This window comes from Dermacentor silvarum, chromosome 11 (assembly GCF_013339745.2).
Source record: "Dermacentor silvarum isolate Dsil-2018 chromosome 11, BIME_Dsil_1.4, whole genome shotgun sequence".
Lineage (NCBI taxonomy): Eukaryota > Metazoa > Arthropoda > Arachnida > Ixodida > Ixodidae > Dermacentor > Dermacentor silvarum.
In genome coordinates this window covers 116,854,692-116,873,116 of record NC_051164.1, presented here as the reverse complement: position 1 = coordinate 116,873,116, position 18,425 = coordinate 116,854,692, and the positions used below count along the sequence as shown (strand labels likewise).

Here is an 18,425-nt window from a genome sequence, read left to right as displayed (position 1 = left end):
AAGTTTGCAGCACACCTTGTCAAAAGCTCTCGAAAAGTCTAAAAAAATGTGATCTAGAGTTACATCGAGTTTGTAAGTGAACAATATTAGCTGTGATTCACATGAGTATGACTTGCAGAAACTGTGATGTGAAGGACTGAAAGACCGGTCAGATTCTAGGAAGTTGGCATGAGGTGAAAATAAGGTGTGCTCAAGGATTTTACACAGGATGCTAGTGAATGATAGTGGTCTAATTTAATAGTTTGTCACCCTGTTTATCAATGCAGGTTCCACGAGTGAAAAGAAGATCACTGAGGTTTCTTGTTACACCCAGGAGAAGAGGGGAGGGTGGCTTTATTGATCATCGGCCATAGGGATGAGAGGCACCAGCGGACTTGATATTAGTCTTGATGGCACTTGGCATTTTCCCGGCTGGGTGCACTGGCACAAAGAAAGAAAACTGTTCAGATAATGTGCCCGACGGACACTGACAGACATGCACACAGCAAAAACGTGCTTGTGAACCTAGCCTCCTGGCATTAAGAATGGGTCATGCCTTAGTAGCCAATAAATTATGAAGTAATTTGTTATAATACTTGTTGAACTCTTTCCAGTTTTGCTGCCTGGAAACAGATGTGTCATAGGTAACCCAGGCTAAAAATTACACCTTCTATTGCTTGCCTCCACAGTGCATACACACAACAAAATACTACACAAAAGCACAGTGCACCATAGCAAATGGAGCTGAGAAAAACAAATCAACAATTAGTTTGAGAAACACACATTGCATGATTCATATTGTCAACATTACCAAAAATCTGCCCAAATGGTTTGTATATCAACTAAGTGAAAATCTGGTTGCAGCAAGAACTCTGCAACGCCTGGCATCTAACTTTACCTTTTTTATTCTCAGGTGAGTACACTTGAACTTTTTTAAATGTTTCCCAACCCACTGTGATGGCTTAGCGGCTATGGCATTGCACTGCTAAGCATGAGATTGCAAGTTTGATGTCCAGCCACGTTTTGATGGGGGCGAAATGTTACTTGGGTTAAAGTGCACGTTAAAGAACCCCAGTTCGTCAAAATTAATTCTGCGTCTCCCACTATGCAGTGCCTCATAATTGTATTGTGGCTTTGGCATGTAAAACCCTAAAATTAAATTTTTTTTGTAGTTGTTTTCCAGGATTAGGCCTAGTGTGCTTACAAAGTATGTAACAATTAATGCCACTTCTGGACAGCATGACAGACTTTAGCACTAGAACTAAGTTTAGGCCAGATTCTTCAGAGCTGTCGTGCAATAAGCACCAATGCTGTGGGTAAACACCTAATGCAACACACGCACTACCAGAGACATGGTAGCGGCGGGCTCTGAATTAATTCTGACCACCTGTGGTTTTTTAACATGCGCAAAAAGCAAAAAAGCATTCTCGCATTCCGCCCGGATCAGAACGTAGCTGCTGATGCCGTAGCCGCTTGCGTCAGTGTGTGCTACTGTGGCACTAGTAGCAGTAATGCATTGCTAAGCGAGGACAGTGTGGCAATTTCAAGAGCGTGCATAATGCACTGATTAAGTAATGAGCCACAGCATAGCATGACGTGGCTCATATCCAGTCACTGAGTCACCCTGCAGTAGTCGCAGAAAACCAGATGCCCAACGTATTATTACGATACGCAGATGCTGAAGAGGCAAGGAAAATGAGGAGGAGCTTGGCATTGACGCGAGCCATTTTCCACCTTGGTCCCTGGCGAGCCCGCTCTTGTAAATACACTGCCAAGCAGTTTCTTTCTCCGTTTCTCCACTCGGTAACATTTTAGTGAAGGCGTCAATCCTTATCCTCGCCATAGAGCTACGCAGCAGTCACTAGATCGAGCTAGCCACCATGCATCTTGGAGAAGAGACCCGAGCATAAATGGCTCGTGAAACTGTTCTGAACACCACGCACCCATTGCGTACCTTGATATTAGTACATCTTGACACCATGGTTAAATGGAATCACATTTTGTGCAATGACACGACGTCACAGTGACATCTATTGCAACAGACGTGGCAATTACGATTTGCTTAGACAAGCCGACTATGTTAAACTTTTAATTATTTCTTCATGCTAATACTTGCTAGACAGGCACTCAGTATACATTGAAACCAGATGCAATGCATTCACACCACAGTGAAAATCTGATTCTGCAGTGTTTTAAAGCCCTTAAGGTTAAATAATTACAATGTCTGTTTGGTGCATTTGAAACAGCTAAACCTTCAGTTTACCTGTGAGAAAAAAAAGAAAAGGTTACTTGGACAATGCCTACTAGTACATTTGGAATGCACATTATAATTTAGTGTTGATTATTTGTTGACAACAATGATAAGTTGTTCCTCCAGCATTAAAAAAAAATTTAATGCCCACCCTGAATGCAGTTCTCTTTAATTGATTACACCAGTAAATTTAAGATGCCAGGCTTTATTTAATGGGAGGGGAAGGGGAAAACCACAGAAGCGGCACCTGAAGTGCGATATTGCCATTAACCCCCTCCATGCCTTGGACGACCTGGGTTCGTCCCCACGCTTTTCATAAAAAGGGCAAAGAAAGAGCTACACTCGTTGATGGTACTTTTCATTTTCTAGCAATGCCGTGGATGAGCTGGTTTTATCTCGGTGCTATTTTAATGCTTCTGATAGATGGCAGCACATAATTCATGGGTAGTGCAAGAAGGAGTGAATTTATTCTGCCAGACGAAGTAAAACAAGTTGGAAAATATGGTTTTTGAACATGGTGCTGCCAGCAGTTTGAGCTTCGTTGGCTGATTTCAACGATGAATCGAGTGATTACGAAGATGAAGCTACTGTTGTTCGAGTGAAGAAGACACTGAGATTCTCTATGCATGCACTCAAGTCATCTTTGAGTCAGAGAGAGTATCGCGCGGTATATGATATAGTGCTGTTACGCTTCTGTTTTGTAATAATGGTTGCAATATTGAATAAATAACCACTTAAAACATTGTTTGCATTGCTTTTCGTAAAAAATTTGGCAATAAAAAAATATGTCCATTCTTGGTCAGTATACGGGATAATAGCGTGACATGGAAGGGGATAAATTAAGTGTTCTCTGCCCACTATCCAGCATGTCGCACATGCACAACACACAGTGCAAGTTTAAGTGCGATGTCTTTGCAGGGAGGCTGTATTGGCAACACAAGGTAGCCAACTTTTGCATTCACAACACAAACTTTTACGTTCTGAGTACTGAATGTCAAAGATAACATGACAGCATGTAGATAGGGTGTGTGGTGTTTCAAGGCAGTGTGCCACACCAATGTCTCTGCCGTCCATCTGAATGCGACCTGTGGGAAGGACTGATTAGCAAAGAGGGAAGGAAATGCGTGAGGAGATTTCCAGAATGACCAGGCATTCTCGTCGCAGACATTCTCGTGGCTGAAAAGACCCTGCAGCTGTGGATATGATGCTAGCTGCCTGGTGGCACCAATTGCCTTTTCTGAATCTTTCTAGCACAGGGAAATGCTGCTCACTGGAAAAGGCCTTGGCTCCTCTGGCTTGGGCTGTGGGCAATGGGGACTGGCTCTTGGGGGAGCCAAGGCTGGGCCGCAGGCCCTTGCCAGTGCTCAGGGCACTGATCAGGGCGTTGGTGTCCGCTGGCGAAGACGTCTGGGCCAAGGCACTCCGCTGACCTGGACATTAGTCAGGCATGGAGCTGGGATTGAGCCCACCACAAGGCGAGTACCAGCAAATGACACAGGCTTCTCAAATTGCAGTTCATGGATTGTTGAAAATTTCCCTTTCTTCAGCTGTGTCTCACTGTCCTCAAATGTTATGTTAAAATGGCCCTGCAACGTCATTCTTACTGCCAGTTATTGCAACTCAAAGAGGTCCCTGCATGGTCAAGAGTTCAGTGCAAAATGAATTATAGAAAGCACACTGTGCAAATGAAAATTACTTAACATACAAAATTCAAAACAAAAAGCAGACAATAACAAAGGCATCCTTTTTGAGATTTCTGTGCCCAGTGACAAAATAGGCTGCAAGCTGATAAAAGCAGCGCCTTTCATGTACTGTTGAAGCCAAACATTTTCTTCAGCAAAGCTGAATTTGCATGAAGTTTGTGCTGCAGCCAACAAAGCAATGTGTTCGTTGCACATACTTGTAGGGACTACAACTTCCTGACTGTGGATAAGAACCTGGTTTTGCACAGACCCTGTTTGACGGTGAAAGTACATAGTGGAAGCAACCAGGCATTCTTGCCATAGTTGTTAGTCCTGTTGACAGCATCCCTATGAGGTTCAAGACAAACACTGGCCACCATGAGTCGGTCAGCTGTAAAATGCATGGGACTATCTGATCCCAGCTCAGGGATAATTGGCTTTTATGGCGCCTACTTTTTTCGTGTGCAACTGAGAGCTTACTATTTGGAGTGTCTAACCTTGCACTGCTTTCACAGAAAACACCATAAAAATGTTTTACATATATTTTTTTTCTACCTGTAGGCACGGTGCATTCAATCACAGCAATCTTGCATACTCCAATATATTTGCATCAAAGTTTCACATTAGTGTGGCACAACATGCAGTTTTATGTGAATTTCTGTGTCAGTTTATTGAAATGCTCTATGTGACAGTGAAATGGCAGATGCGATGAGGTGCACCACTTCGCGCACGCTTCATGGAGGACTAAAAAAAATTAAATTATGGGGTTTTACGTGCCAAAACCACGATCTGATTATGAGGCACGCCGTAGTGGGGGACTCCGGAAATTTAGACCACCTGGGGTTCTTTAACATGCACCTAAATCTAAGTACACGGGTGTTTTCGCATTTCGCCCCCATCGAAATGCGGCCGCCGTGGCCGGGATTCGATCCCGCGACCTCGTGCTCAGCAGCCCAACACCATAGCTACTGAGCAACCACGGCGGGTTTTATGGAGGATTAGAGTTTGGCATTTCAAACATTAAAACACTCATGAATGTGAGTTGCACTGTGAATGTCTAAAAAAAAAAAAAAAAACACACACACACACACACACGCAATCACACACACACAGGATGACAGGCAAACTAAGAACTGTTCATTCAAGTTTAGAAGGCAAAATATGTGAGATTTATGTCCACAAAAGCAAGTAATAAACTAAGAGCAAACAAAAAGAAAGAAGATGGGAAACACACAAGCTCCTTCACAATCAGTGCTGCTTCCTGGATTTGTCTAGTTTGTGCAATGTTATTGTCTGCTCACTCAGCATTGGAGGAGTGCTGACAGAGGTGCATGCTGAAAGTGATGCTCGTGCATGCTGAAAGCTTCGATTATCTCCTGCTTCCTTCTGTTATTTTTGTGCGCCAACACTTCAGCCTGTTCAGCAAAAGTGAACAACCACATCTAGCGCAATGCGCATGTACGTTCCAGGGTGACTGAAAATGTTTAAACAGAGTGCTGTATTTGCATGGGCACTCACTGATTCTTTGGCAAGTTTGGCCCATGTACAAAGCATTGCAGGAAAGAAAATGTTGATAGATAACACATGGCACACAATCTACAAATTAATGTATGCATTAAGATACCAGATCTGATTGGGCTACTTGAACCAGTTGTATGCTTGCAATTTTTTAAAAGAGAAACTTTTTTTTGCCTACACATCTCCCCTCCTTTGCTATGAGTCCTTGGGTGAGTTTCTTGGCAAGTAGGCTCAGCAGGGGGTCACTACGAAAGCTGAATTCCAATGTTTCAGAGAGGGAACACACACTTGTAAAGGCATGGGAGAGGTGCGGGCAAGGAAGAAAGAAGCGTGGCGGCGGGTGAAAAGAGGAACCACATGTGCGGAAGCGCAGTGCAATGTATGTCACTCAAAAAAACAAAAAAAAAATTCTCCAATGATGGGCTTTGAACCCAGCCCACAGCACAGCAGCCCCATGCTCGATACAGATGGTACAGTCGAAAGCAGATATACTGAACCCGGGTACATTGAATTATTGTCTATGTCGAACAGTTGTAAGTTCCCCTTGGAAATCCCATGTTAAAGTATGGCCACTGTACTATGCATATATCTAACTCCTGTTCACTGCCACAAAGCTGCCACTGTGCTGTGCCCCTGCAAGTGCGCTTCTCCTAACAAGACTGCGATCACTTCTCGTGTCATCGAAAATATTCATATTGACGAAACAGCCATGTTCTGGCAGATGCTGTCAAGACATTGAATATGAAGGGCAGTACATGCCATGGAGCAAGGTGCATTTCAAAATATGGAGGAATTGTGCAGCTAGGGGCTTATAGCACTCCATAATGCTGGATTTGATTTAGTAACTTTCACCACATCATAATCATGTAATATGGTGAAGCATACTACCTGCAGCCATTTGTTATCAGAAAGAGAATCGTCAAGAACATGAAAGGTGTCCCGGTCCAATACATGCACTCCACAAGAAATGGATGCCACTTGATCCTTTCACTAAGTGGCTCTGGGCATGGGATCACTAAATTCCTGCTTTTCACATTCTTGGGAGACTGTTCGCGAGACGTGTGGAGTTTTAGACAAAGTACACATAAGGTGCATACACAAGGTGCGCCCGTTTAAAAGCAGCACAACTTCACGGGTCATCCTGCGCAGAACACACAATTTAAGCAGCGGCCAGTGGCCGGCTCATACAAGTGGGCACCACATGGCAAAAACGGCGAATGGAAGAGGCAGCAGAAGGCAGGTGAGGCCCTCACCTGATGTGCTTTCCCAGTCTTCACGTGTAGTCTTCAGTAGCGTCTCTATAGTGTTCACAATTTTGTTGAGTGAAGCTATTTGTTTCTGTCAAGGAGAGGATGCGCATGTCAGTGTTGGACATGACAGCTGTGAGAAAGTTGGCTGCAAACTTTTCAAAGGCCCCGAACTGACTTCAACAGACAATGATGCTTTAAAAGGATACTAAAGAGAAACAATGAATCATTGTATATTGATAATGAATTCTTCGAGAACTCTACCTTCATTGATTTTATGGTAATAGGTTCATTATTAGAAGAGGAAATAATCATCAAAGTTTAATTTCTAAATTTTGCACCAAAACCCCAAGCACTGGTATGTCAGTGTGATGTCACAGATTGCAAAGCATTTTTCCACATTTCGGCCATTGTGGTTAAGTAAAAGCTATTGAAACTTCCCAAGATTAGTCTGGGTATTATAGAATATGATGTAGTCTATTTTTACCAATAAATAATTAGCTAGGTCCGAGCAGACGGCATCAAAATCTAAGACGTCACGACGAGCTGGTGTGGAAATATCAAGGCAGCATCGCCACCAGTCTTTAGTTCTTACTTCTTTTCTGGTGTACCAAGCGTCTTCTTGAAGTAACAGCGGCGTTTTTCACACTGTAAAAGGGTAATTTACTAACAAAGCTAAAACCATTTTTCTCTTTGGTGTCCCTTTAATGCTGCAATACACTAGGTTAAATGTGGATACAACAGCAACTGATGTTGAATGAGCAGGCAGCTATGGCATACATGCATTGCCATGCCTGTAGAAACAAGAAATGACATTCTCTCATGTGAGGTGGTTTTATCCAACAGTCTTATGAAAAAGCAGCAACACAAACACTGAAAAACATTTGGAACGAGTATAATGAATCTTGTCTGAAATATCGATGCCCTTCCTGAAGTCGTCATTATGACCTCAAATACCTCACGCACCCGGTAGTCGAGCTGAGAAAGCATTGAAAGGCTTTCCGTTTAACCGCAATATAAAAAATATATATATACTAATTTTCTACAGTATTGAATGTGCTCAAATTTTGCCACCTTGCTGTGGGACGTGTACGGCTTAACATACAATGCACAATTAAAGCTTGGAGACTTGGTGTCATGGCCCCTCTAAGAGCTGCAATAAACTGCACTTGGACAGCACAGGAATATACACAGTGAGATTGATGTACAAAATGATTCCTGCCTGGGCGGCGTCCATGGACATCTGGCTGGCCTTGGTGTTGATCTGGAGCTCTGCAGCCTCTATTTCTGGATCTGGCTTGGTGCGCAGGTAGTCGGGCACCACTTCATGGTTGAAGAACTGAATTCTGTTCTCTGTCAGCTTCTGCAAAGCAAATGCCTAGTTTTCCAGCAACTGTGGGACTTAAAGTTTCCAAGTTTGACTTCAGTGCCGAAGGCTCGTGTGACAATGTTTCCTGCAAAACCTTGACAAAAAACTATTGTGCTGCCACAATTAAATAAGCAGTGCATCCTTTTGCATAATTTTCCATGTGTGGATCTGTTTTCTTCTTTTTCGAACTGCAATATCACATACAACTGTCAGGTGATCAAATTCTGATCTGGTGGGGCATTAAGGGTTTGCGTCTTCTCTGAGAAAACTCAAGTCTCTAATAAGTGGCAGATATGGGAGTCAGTGTGTTAGATTGTGAGAAAATGAAAAGCACAGGTACAACCTTCATGGCTCATCTGCAACATGGCTAAAAAATGAGTTGTTGTCAAACTTCGGATACTGCCTTCATGCGCTTGCATGAAACCCTTGTTAAGTGTACAAGAGCTTGCTTTCTTCCTTGTAGCATGTGTGAGGACTGTTTCCTTGTTGAGATACATGGCCTGCTGTGCACACCAGTCAACGGCTAATGTTTTCGGTAATGCAGTATGATGGTTTAAGGCTGGTGCTGCCTTGAAAACAAACAAGCAAAAATGCATTGTTTTCATATGTACGGTGTAACAGACAGGTTGCTGCATTGTTGATTGGCAATTTTCCAAAGCACAACTTCAGGTGGCTCCCAATACATTGCATGTGTAAAGGAAAGTTATGCACAGCTCTGTTCTCACTGACTGTAAGATAATTCAAGTAATAATCATGTGCATCAAATATACAAAAAACATTGTGGCGATGTGACAGCACTACTATGAATCAGTTCATAACAAAAGGTTCAAAGTGTGGCAACAACGCATTTTTTAGCCATGTTGCAGATCAGCCACAAACTATGGAGAACGGGGGCACAGTGAAAATTTCTACATGGTAAGAGTTGTGCCACAACCACGGTGCAGTCATGACACCTGGAGGTCATTGTCACTACACCAGTGGACGATGCTAGGTGGCACTTACACGGTGCAAGTAGTTCAAGAGCACAGACTTTGAGCAATTAAGTTTTGAACAAAAGTGGCTTCCTACAAGCTACTGCGGATAATCAATGGCCTTAGATGTCGTACGTACAGCTAGCTCTTCATCTCGCTCAGGGTTCAAAAAGAGTGGCAATAGGATTCTATTCCGGAGTGGTGGAGTCTTCTCGTTCCGCAGCACTTTCATGAGGGTGTTGAGCTGTCCGGACAACAGGGCGAAACTGTTCAGAACTGACGGCCTGCAAGCAAAATGAAATAACAGCTCTCGTTAGCTCACTGGAGTCACACAATGCACTAACAGAGATAAAGTGCCCATGATATTTCAGCGGCAAACAAACTGCACTACTGCAGCGCTATCTACCAGGGGCAGCCATGCTGTAGGCTGGGTTCTAGCTAGGTTCATAAATATGAATGCATGGCCCACCAGGGTGTTTGCATGCTTGTGTTTTTCTAGCTCACCTGCAACAGGCACCACTTTGCCGGCTGTTTCAGATCCCACGAATGAAAACATCTGTGGCCTTGCAGCACTTGTCTCCCGACTTTAGGGAGATGGAACATTTGATACACAGTGATTTCTAAGATAAAGCACCAGTCATTTAAATAAAAAATCTAAGCTAGCTATGCAAATGTTGCTTTTATGCACAGTGTATGCACTTAGTTGGAAACAAATTTCGCAACCAGTAGCGTCAACAAATACTTAACGAAGAAGTTAAACTTTCTTTAATTTCTTGTTTATGGTATATGTTTGTATTGGAAACTATTGGATAATTGTATTCAAAGAGAACTCCATTTTCTTTTATTCTTCCAAGTGCTTGTATTCCAAGACATTTATAGTACTCAAATTTGACACTCTGCATGCCAATACTGCATTGAAAGGCCGAAGTATTGACACAAGCCATCGACACAAGGCTAGAAGTCGGGCAATAAAGCTGTGTGCTCCTCTGGGCTTGCGAAACCGAGACTGGCCTCCCCTTTTTTACTTCACAATCAGTTCCGTAACGTGGGGCTTTCCTTCGCATTAATACTCCTTCCTTTGAATGATAAAATAATGTATTGAGTGCCAAATTTTAATATGAATATCTCTGAACACAAGTGCTATAGAAGCAGACTTATACACATTACAGTAAAAAAGTAACCAATTACAATTACTTCTTTCAAAAATGTCTTTGATTACAGTTACCAATTAATGCCGCATGAAAGTTATTGAACAATTAGTAAAAAGCAATTGATTACTTTAATGTTACTTTTCTGTCTACTTTTATTAACAATGCACAAATCTAGTAAATAGAACGAGTTGGCCTGGCACTTTCAATGTGTCCTCTGCAGCCCTTCACACATTGTTTAACTTCACTAACAATGACTTTTCAAAATTGTGTTCAGTAATCTTCCCTGGTTTTCTTGTGCAGACATTTGCAGTGACATTGAAAACTTGTTCGATGTCTGCACTACCGTACATATGAAAACAATGCATTTTTGCTTATTTGTTTTCACGGCAGCACCAGCCTTAAACCATCATACTGCATTGCAGAGATGTCTGTGTTGTAACATACGAACACCTTGTGCACAAGATTGTGATTACTCAATGCCGCGATGGTAGAGTCTGGGTCCTCCATGAAGTGCAGCGCTTCATTGTTGCTGGCACTAGGGGATGGTGCTCCCGATAGGGCCAGTGAAAAACTGAAAAATTGTCCATAGGCGATTCCCTCGCATTAATGGCCATCGCCATTTAGCTACAGAGGCACCATTTCAATTTGTCGGCCATATCTGGTGGACCTCTTCCTGATGCCCTTCACTGTCATGAGCCAATAAAGAAAGAAAGAAGAAGAAAAAGCAGAAGATAAGAAGAGGACAAGAAAGCACGAGGAGTCGGTTGAAAAAAATAAAGAAAAATAAGAGGGTCCGAATAAAAACAATAAAATATATGAAAGAAGAAGTGCAAAAGTGCACGCGGAGCTACGTGGCCAACGGGAGAAAAGAGACACGTAGCCGAAGAGAGCAGCCCAGCTACGCTCTGGGACGACAAGGGGCAGAAGGAGCTGGAGGCCGGAGAGCACGGGTGGAGCGCGGAGACGGCGGCAACCCAGCGGAAGCTGCTCTTCAGCTGCCGTGGCCGCGACTCACGAGCTGAGCGGGTGCTCCACCGGAGGCTGCACAGCTACAGCCTGATGGAGCCGTTTCCCAGACTTCCTGCGGCTACGATCCGCAGGCTAAGCGGAGTCGACCGGTCAATCCAGGCGCCTCGATCACCCCACTGCCCTGACTCCCTGACCCAGTCAACCGTGGGCCGAACGTCGGACGCAGCGACATCAAGTCCACGATGCATTGGCGGGCACGACAACGTGTCGTCCGAAGCAGCGACAACTAGGCGACGTGGTTACGTCAATGGACTTGATGTAAATATTTTGAATTTCATAACATGTCTTGTCTAAGGACTTTAGACAACATTTTCAATTAATTCGTTTCGTGTATAGTTTGTCATTATTAGGTTTTTGCTATTGGGTTTGTAACGCATGCTTTCTTGATATATGTATTTTTATTATGCTCACGCCCCATAAAGGCTTTTCCTAACTCAAACGTTCCTTGCGTCGTGTTTACCACCATGAGACCTTGACAAAGACTACTTTTAACGTTTGCTGGCGTTCGCTACAACACGAGTAAACATTCACATTCCTCTAAAAGCTGACCAAATCTGTAATGTAGATAGTGTAGCGAAGCCTTCAACTTCTGCCCGCAACGAATGTTATGCCCACGCTCCGTCGCGCGATCGAGCAGGAAATCGCCGAGGTCTTGCCAGACCAGCATCACCATCCTCCTGCGGCCGCTCCACTAAGCTACGTCGATGTCGTCGTGACGCCCCAACATGTTCCGACGGCTGCACCACTCAGCTATGCTGAAGTCGTCGCGAGGTCTCAACCACTCTCTCCGAGTGTGCCTCTCCGTTATGGCGACGTTGCGGCTAGGCCCCGACCGCAGCCCGCCATGCCGTCATACTAGCATCCGCCCAGTACAACGCGACCTCTTACATGGATGGGACCTGCCCCAGCGAACCGATGGCGTACATCCGACAACCGGCCGATATATGCTTTGCGTGCGGCTATGCCAGTCACGTCGCTCGTTATTGTTATCGCGCTCAGCCGCCTAGCGCCGCATCAGCCGTGACAAGCCAGTTCAACCGTCCATATTACGAACCCCATTTGGCTATGTCACCGACTTCGCGCCCGACGCCAACTACCCGCCGTTCACCATCTCCACGCCGTCGCTCAGTGTCGCCAATGCGACCCCGTCCCGTAACTCGGGACGAGGAAAACTAATCGTCGCAGTCCAAGAGGCAAAGGCTGCGGCGCCGTCGAAACGTGAAAGTCCTCAGTCCTTCAAATGTGGTCGAAGTGTTTGTTGACGGTGTTCGCGCATCTGCACTCGTGGACACTGGAGCCGCCGTATGTGTTATGGACGCTAAGCTTTGCCGCCTACTTCGGAAAGTCACGACGCCCCTTTCTGGACTGTCCCTCTGCACAGCCAGTGCTCAGGATATCCGCCCCTTAGCGGCTTGCACTGCTCGTGTTGTTATAGACGACGTTCTGTACGCCATAGAATTCATAATCCTCACCTCGTGTTCTCACGACATTATCCTCGGCTGGGATTTCCTCTCGCGCCACAATGCCGTTATCAATTGCGCACGGGCCGAGATGGAACTCTCGCCACTGTTAGATTTGCCAATCACCGACAATACTTCCCTGTCGAGCAAGCTAATTGTCCACGACGACACCCACGTTCCTCCCCGCGCGTCAACAGTCGTGCCCATGTACTGCAGCGGAATCTCAAGACGCTGTTGCGCTGCTGCCTGCATCTGACCGCTTCCTTACTCGGACAGGCCTGCTGCTACCTTTTGCGACAGTGGACATCAAGCAGGGCTACAGCACCATTTTCGTTTGCAACCCGTTTCCATACCCTGTCATGCTGCTCCGAGGGGAATGTCTAGGCAACGTCGAAGCGATTGAAGACGTGCAAGTTATGGACGTGCCCGATGAAAATTACTGCGCTGGTTCTAGTGAGCTCACTGCTATTTCTGCCTGTGAGGGACCGTCCAGTGATGTGTTTGATTCTTCCATTGCCGATGACCTTACGCCGGTCCAGCGATCTCAACTTGTGTGCCTCTTGGAAGAATTTCGTTCTTCTTTCGATGTCGGGCAATCTTCCCTAGGCCGGACATCAACTGTTACTCACCGCATCGACACTGGCTCGCAACCGCCATTGCGGCAACGCCCGTATCGTGTATCTCCTGCAGAGCGTCGTGTAATCAACGAACAAGTCGACGACATGCTTCGCCGCGAGGTGATACGACCTTCCAACAGTCCATGGGCATCCCCTGTGGTCCTCGTTACGAAGAAAGATGGTTCTGTGTGGTTCTGTGTCGACTACCGGCGCCTAAACAAGATCACACACAAGGATGTCTACCCTCTCCCGTGCATAGACGACGCCATTGACAGTCTACAAGGCGCAGAATTATTTTCATCTTTAGATCTGCGCTCAGGGTACTGGCAAGTACCCATGGCTGACGCCGATCGGCCAAAGACAGCTTTTGTAACACCCGATGGCTTATACGAATTTAACGTAATGCCTTTTGGGCTTTGTAATGCGCCCGCAACATTTGAGCGCATGATGGACGCCGTTCTGCATGGCTTGAAGTGGCACACATGCTTGTGCTACCTTGATGACGTTGTTGTTTTTGCGCCGGACTTCACAACGCACCTTCAACGCCTACGGTGTGTTTTGACGTGTGCTTAACAAACGCAGGCCTACAACTAAACCTCAAGAAGTGCCGATTTGCAGCTCGGCAGCTGACGATCCTCGGTTACGTCGTATCCAAGGATGGGATTCTCCCTGATCCAGCCAAGCTTCGGGCCGTCGCCGAGTTCCCTAAGCCAACATCCGTCAAAGAATTGCGCAGTTTCATAGGTCTGTGTTCTTACTTCAGACGCTTTATTCGCAATTTCGCTGCCATCATCTCACCCCTGACGAAACTGCTTACACGCAACGGGCCCCTTACTTCGTGGTCGTCCCAGTGCGACGAGGCCTTTACAAAGCTGCGTCATCTGCTTACCTCCCCGCCAATTTTGCGCCACTACGATCCGACAGCTCCTACTGAGGTGCATACAGATGCCAGCGGGGTTGGCCTCGGCGCTGTTCTTGCCCAACGCAAACAAGGGTTTCCTGAATATGTCGTCGCCTATGCAAGTCGCATGCTTACGAAAGCCAAGACAAATTACAGTGTGACAGAAAAAGAATGCTTAGCCATTATCTGGGCTCTGACTAAGTTCAGACCTTATTTATATGGCCGTCCATTTGACGTCGTCACGGACCACCATGCACAATGTTGGCTGTCGTCCTTGAAGGACCCTTCTGGCCGTCTTGCTCGATGGGCACTTCGCTTGCAGGACTACGATATCCGCGTGCTGTACCACAACAGATGCCAGCATTCTGACGCCGACGCCCTCTCGCGCTCTCCGTTGCCTGACAATACCTGCTCTTCCCTATCCGAGATTATTGTTTCTTCGCTCGACCTTAACACCATCGCTTCTGAGCAGCGCAAAGACCACTGGATTGCCTCCCTTCTAGACTTGCTTTCTGGTTCGTCGGCCCAACCAAGCACTCGCACGTTGCGTCGCCAAGCACGTCACTTTGCCATTCGCGACAACCTGCTTCACCGACGCAATTATAACCTCGACGGACGCCAGTGGTTGTTAGTGGTACCCCGCAGTCTGCGTTCCAAAGTATGCACAGCTTTCCACGCTGATCCACAGTGTGCGCACTCCGGCGTTTTAAAGACTTACCAGCGTCTTCAACAGCGGTATTACTGGCGCGGGATGTACCGCTACGTTCTGAAGTTCGTTCGCTCTTGTCCCGATTGTCAGCGCCGGAAAACTTTGCCCCGCCTCTCGCCAGCTGGTCTGCAACCTTTACCTTGCCCTACCCGGCCGTTTGGACGCGTTGGCATCGATTTTTATGGGCTCCTTCCACTGACGTCGGCTGGAAATCGCTGGGCAATTGTTGCAGTCGACCACTTGACGCGATACGCCGAAACCTGCACCCTACCGGCAGCTACAGCGCGCGATGTTGCCTCCTTCTTGCTTCGACGATTCATCCTGCAACATGGGCCACCCCAGAAACTGCTTAGTGACCGCGGACGTGTCTTCCTGTCCGAAGTCGTTGAAGCCATTCTCAAGGAGTGCCACGTTGTTCATCGCACAACTGCGGCGTACCACCCCCAAACCAATGGCTTTACCGAACGCTTCAACCGTACCCTCGGGGACATGCTTGCTATGTACGTCGCCTCTGACCATACTAATTGGGACGCCATTCTGCCCTTCGTCACTTACGCCTATAACACCGCTACTCAGAGCACCACTGGCTTTTCACCTTTTTTCCTACTGTACGGTCGGCACCCGTCGCACACCATCGACACAATTCTACCGTACCGGCCGGATGCATCCGAATGTGCGCCCATTTCTGACACGGCAAGACATGCCGAAGAGTGCCGCGATCTCGCACGGGTCTTTACATCCAGTGACCAAGAGCCCCAGAAGAGCACACGCGGTGACACCACTTCTGCACCCACCTTCCTTCCTGGAGCGCTTGTGTGGCTCTCGGTTCCTTCCGCTACACCTGGTCTCTCATCCAAACTAGTGCCCAAGTATGAAGGCCCCTACCGTATCGTCGAACGCGCATCTCCCGTCAACTACGTGATCGAACCAGTTGAACCTTCTACGGACATGCGCCGTCGTGGACGCGACATTGTCAACGTCGAGCGCCTCAAGACCTACTATGACCCACTCATAGTGACCAGCTGTTAGGTCGCCCGACGGCTCTCTTTTCGCTCCCGGGGGTGATTGTAGCGAAGGATACGAACGCCATAGTGGGTCATGCTCTCCAGCCCTTTCTAGTGGGTCGATCCCTCCTGCGCTCTCCTCGAGAAATGCTGCTCGTGCTGAGATCTCAGGCCTTGAACTAACGGTCGGTCCAAAAGGATGGTGCCTAATAAACGCCTTTACAATATAGATTTTATTGATAGGAAATACAGAGAGGTCGACCTGAGCTAGTGTGCTCCAGTCTGCTCTCTGTAGTGGGGAAGAGGGAAAGGAAGTACTGGGATGGCTGATGATAAGAGGAGTGGCGAGTGCTTATGTACATTAGACTGGAGCCGCTCCTCCAGCTTCGTGTCCTGCAGAAACTTAAACAGCGCTTTAGTTGCCCGCATTGAAGTTGCAATGTCAGGCCATGGGCCGAGGATAGCGTCCCGCGACAGTGGTTGCCTGCGAACGCTGGCTAGGGAACCTTCCAATGTCCTTCGCTCCATCATATATGCTGGGTAATCACACAATATGTGTTCCAGCATTTCAGGTATCTGGCAGTGTTCACAATTGGGGCTGTTTGACTGGTCAATGAGGTGTGCGTAGCGACGGGTGAAAGGAAGGCCCAGTCGAATCCTGTGCAGCAATGAAGCTTTTCTCTGCGTAACCTTTAGGAGCAAACAGAATTTACTGTCTGGGTCGATCATATGTAGGCATCTGTGGATGTGTTGTCAGCATGGGCTCTGTATGCCTTCGTAAGGTCCTGCATGAGTGCCTTGATCACTGAGTTGGTGTCGGGTCATGAGTATGCAATCCATACTTCATCGGAGGAAGAGAATACCAATTTTGCCTCATTGTTAGCGAGTTCATTGCCAATCACACCACAATGCAATGTAATGTCATTTATTATAAAGCTGCATACAATCAGCCCCAAAAATACTGTTTGTGTGTTACAATCGCAAAAATAGGCGTGAGTGAGTCACGCATGTATCAGACAGATAGAAGCATATGCGTTTAAGTGAGTGAGTGAAAACTTTATTGAGACCAGCGGATTGAGGCCTGGGCCTAGGCCGCGCCAGGGGTGGTAGAGAGACCCTGTCTCCCGGCCTCCTCTTGAGCTCGCTGGATGGCCCATAGTTTATCTTGCAGATCTGAGCTGATCAGCGCGGCTTTCCACCGCACCCCAAGCTGTTCTGGGGAGACTGCATTTTTATCTTGAACACATGCACAATCCCATAGAATGTGTTCTAATCGCCAAAAACTTCTGTCTATATCAGAGAAGTCATAGACTGCCCTAAGCAGAAAATAAGAATTGAGCAGGAGGTGTTACCACCTATGAAGGACACTTAAAAGTACTTCCAGGAGAGAAAGAGAGAAATTTATTATAAAGGAAAAGCTGAGAAGGTAGGACTTCCAAGAGATGTGGAAATCTGTAAGCCTGCGATGTTCAGCTGATCAAGGCATAGGTGTAGAACGCTGATTGTGGGAAGCAGGTAACCCACGTACATGTTTTCATCCATTTTAACACTTTAGTTCACACCAAATTTGTTATAGCTTGTTTAGCTTGTTATAGCTTGTTTCGTCAGAAATGTAACTGGTTACATGTAGTTGGTTACTGACAAAAGTAATTGAATTTCAGTGGGTGTTACTGAGTAAAAAAGCAATAGTTTATTACAAAATTACGAAAAACATAATTGATTACAATAATTACACAATTCATTATGTACAAGTCTGTCTAGAAAGATGAAAGAAATGGAACTTTCTTCAAATATGATTGTCTTCAAGTTTTTAATAGTGTAATATAGTACCACTATTATGAAATGAATGAATAAATATCTGTGATAGAGAAGGATGGTTTGTGGCCGTCTTAGGGCTGCTCATTTTACTGCAGAAGCGTTTCTTCTTGGGGCCTTTGCTTAACAGAAACTACGTCCTCGCCCTATGTGGCTCAACACAGGAAAGCGCACATACTATAATGAGCCGATGCATCTGTATTACCGCTGCACACCGATTCTGTTCTCTATCGAATTATGCAATGAAACACCAAACGCTAATTAATCATCCTCACAGCAACAAACTTCACGTGGAACTGAATTCATCTTTGCCTCTTTCTACCAATCTAAAGTGAATAGCTTTCTTTGGGTCTTCTGCATTTTTTTTTTGTACGTGAACGGGTACATTCGTTGCCGAATGCAAACTAGATCTTAGACATGCCCATGGGAGAATGTTGCGGTGACTCAGGGTAGAGATGCTGTGGTCAGTGGTCGGTGTTGTGTCCCGTTTCTCCGCCACTAAATATTTTCTTACCTACTGGTCCATGCTCTCTAAATGTACTCTTCTTCGAACGTTAATACACATTTTAATGCCATTACTTAGAAACCTATTTGTGATTACTTTCACTATTCTCATGGCACTCAGTGGTCAAAGCATCTGCAGTAACCTAGTTTGATTCCGAAATCAAATAGGTAATTTTTTTTTTCTGGTGAAAGGGGGGAGGCATTAAAAATATGGAAAT

At 46.0% G+C, this 18,425-nt stretch overlaps 1 protein-coding gene and 1 long non-coding RNA gene across 5 annotated transcripts in view; one reads left to right on the top strand and one right to left on the bottom strand.

Moving 5' to 3' along the window:
• The window catches only part of LOC119433709 (uncharacterized), a 119,450-nt gene extending 118,717 nt beyond the window's left edge, over positions 1-733 (top strand). For all 4 annotated transcript variants that reach the window (XR_005188431.2, XR_007464492.1, XR_007464493.1 and 1 more), the window contains one exon: positions 267-733. This is a non-coding gene — a long non-coding RNA (uncharacterized LOC119433709). The remainder of the gene's footprint in view (positions 1-266) is intronic.
• LOC119433707 (mediator of RNA polymerase II transcription subunit 8-like) overlaps positions 297-18,425 on the bottom strand; it is a 28,855-nt gene continuing 10,726 nt past the window's right edge. The window contains exons 3-7 of the mRNA XM_037700962.2: positions 9,157-9,301; positions 7,900-8,040; positions 6,684-6,768; positions 3,502-3,660; positions 297-420 (exon numbers count right to left, since the gene is read on the bottom strand). Coding sequence (XP_037556890.1) covers positions 341-420; positions 3,502-3,660; positions 6,684-6,768; positions 7,900-8,040; positions 9,157-9,301 — 610 coding nt within the window. The 3' untranslated portion in view covers positions 297-340. The remainder of the gene's footprint in view (positions 421-3,501; positions 3,661-6,683; positions 6,769-7,899; positions 8,041-9,156; positions 9,302-18,425) is intronic.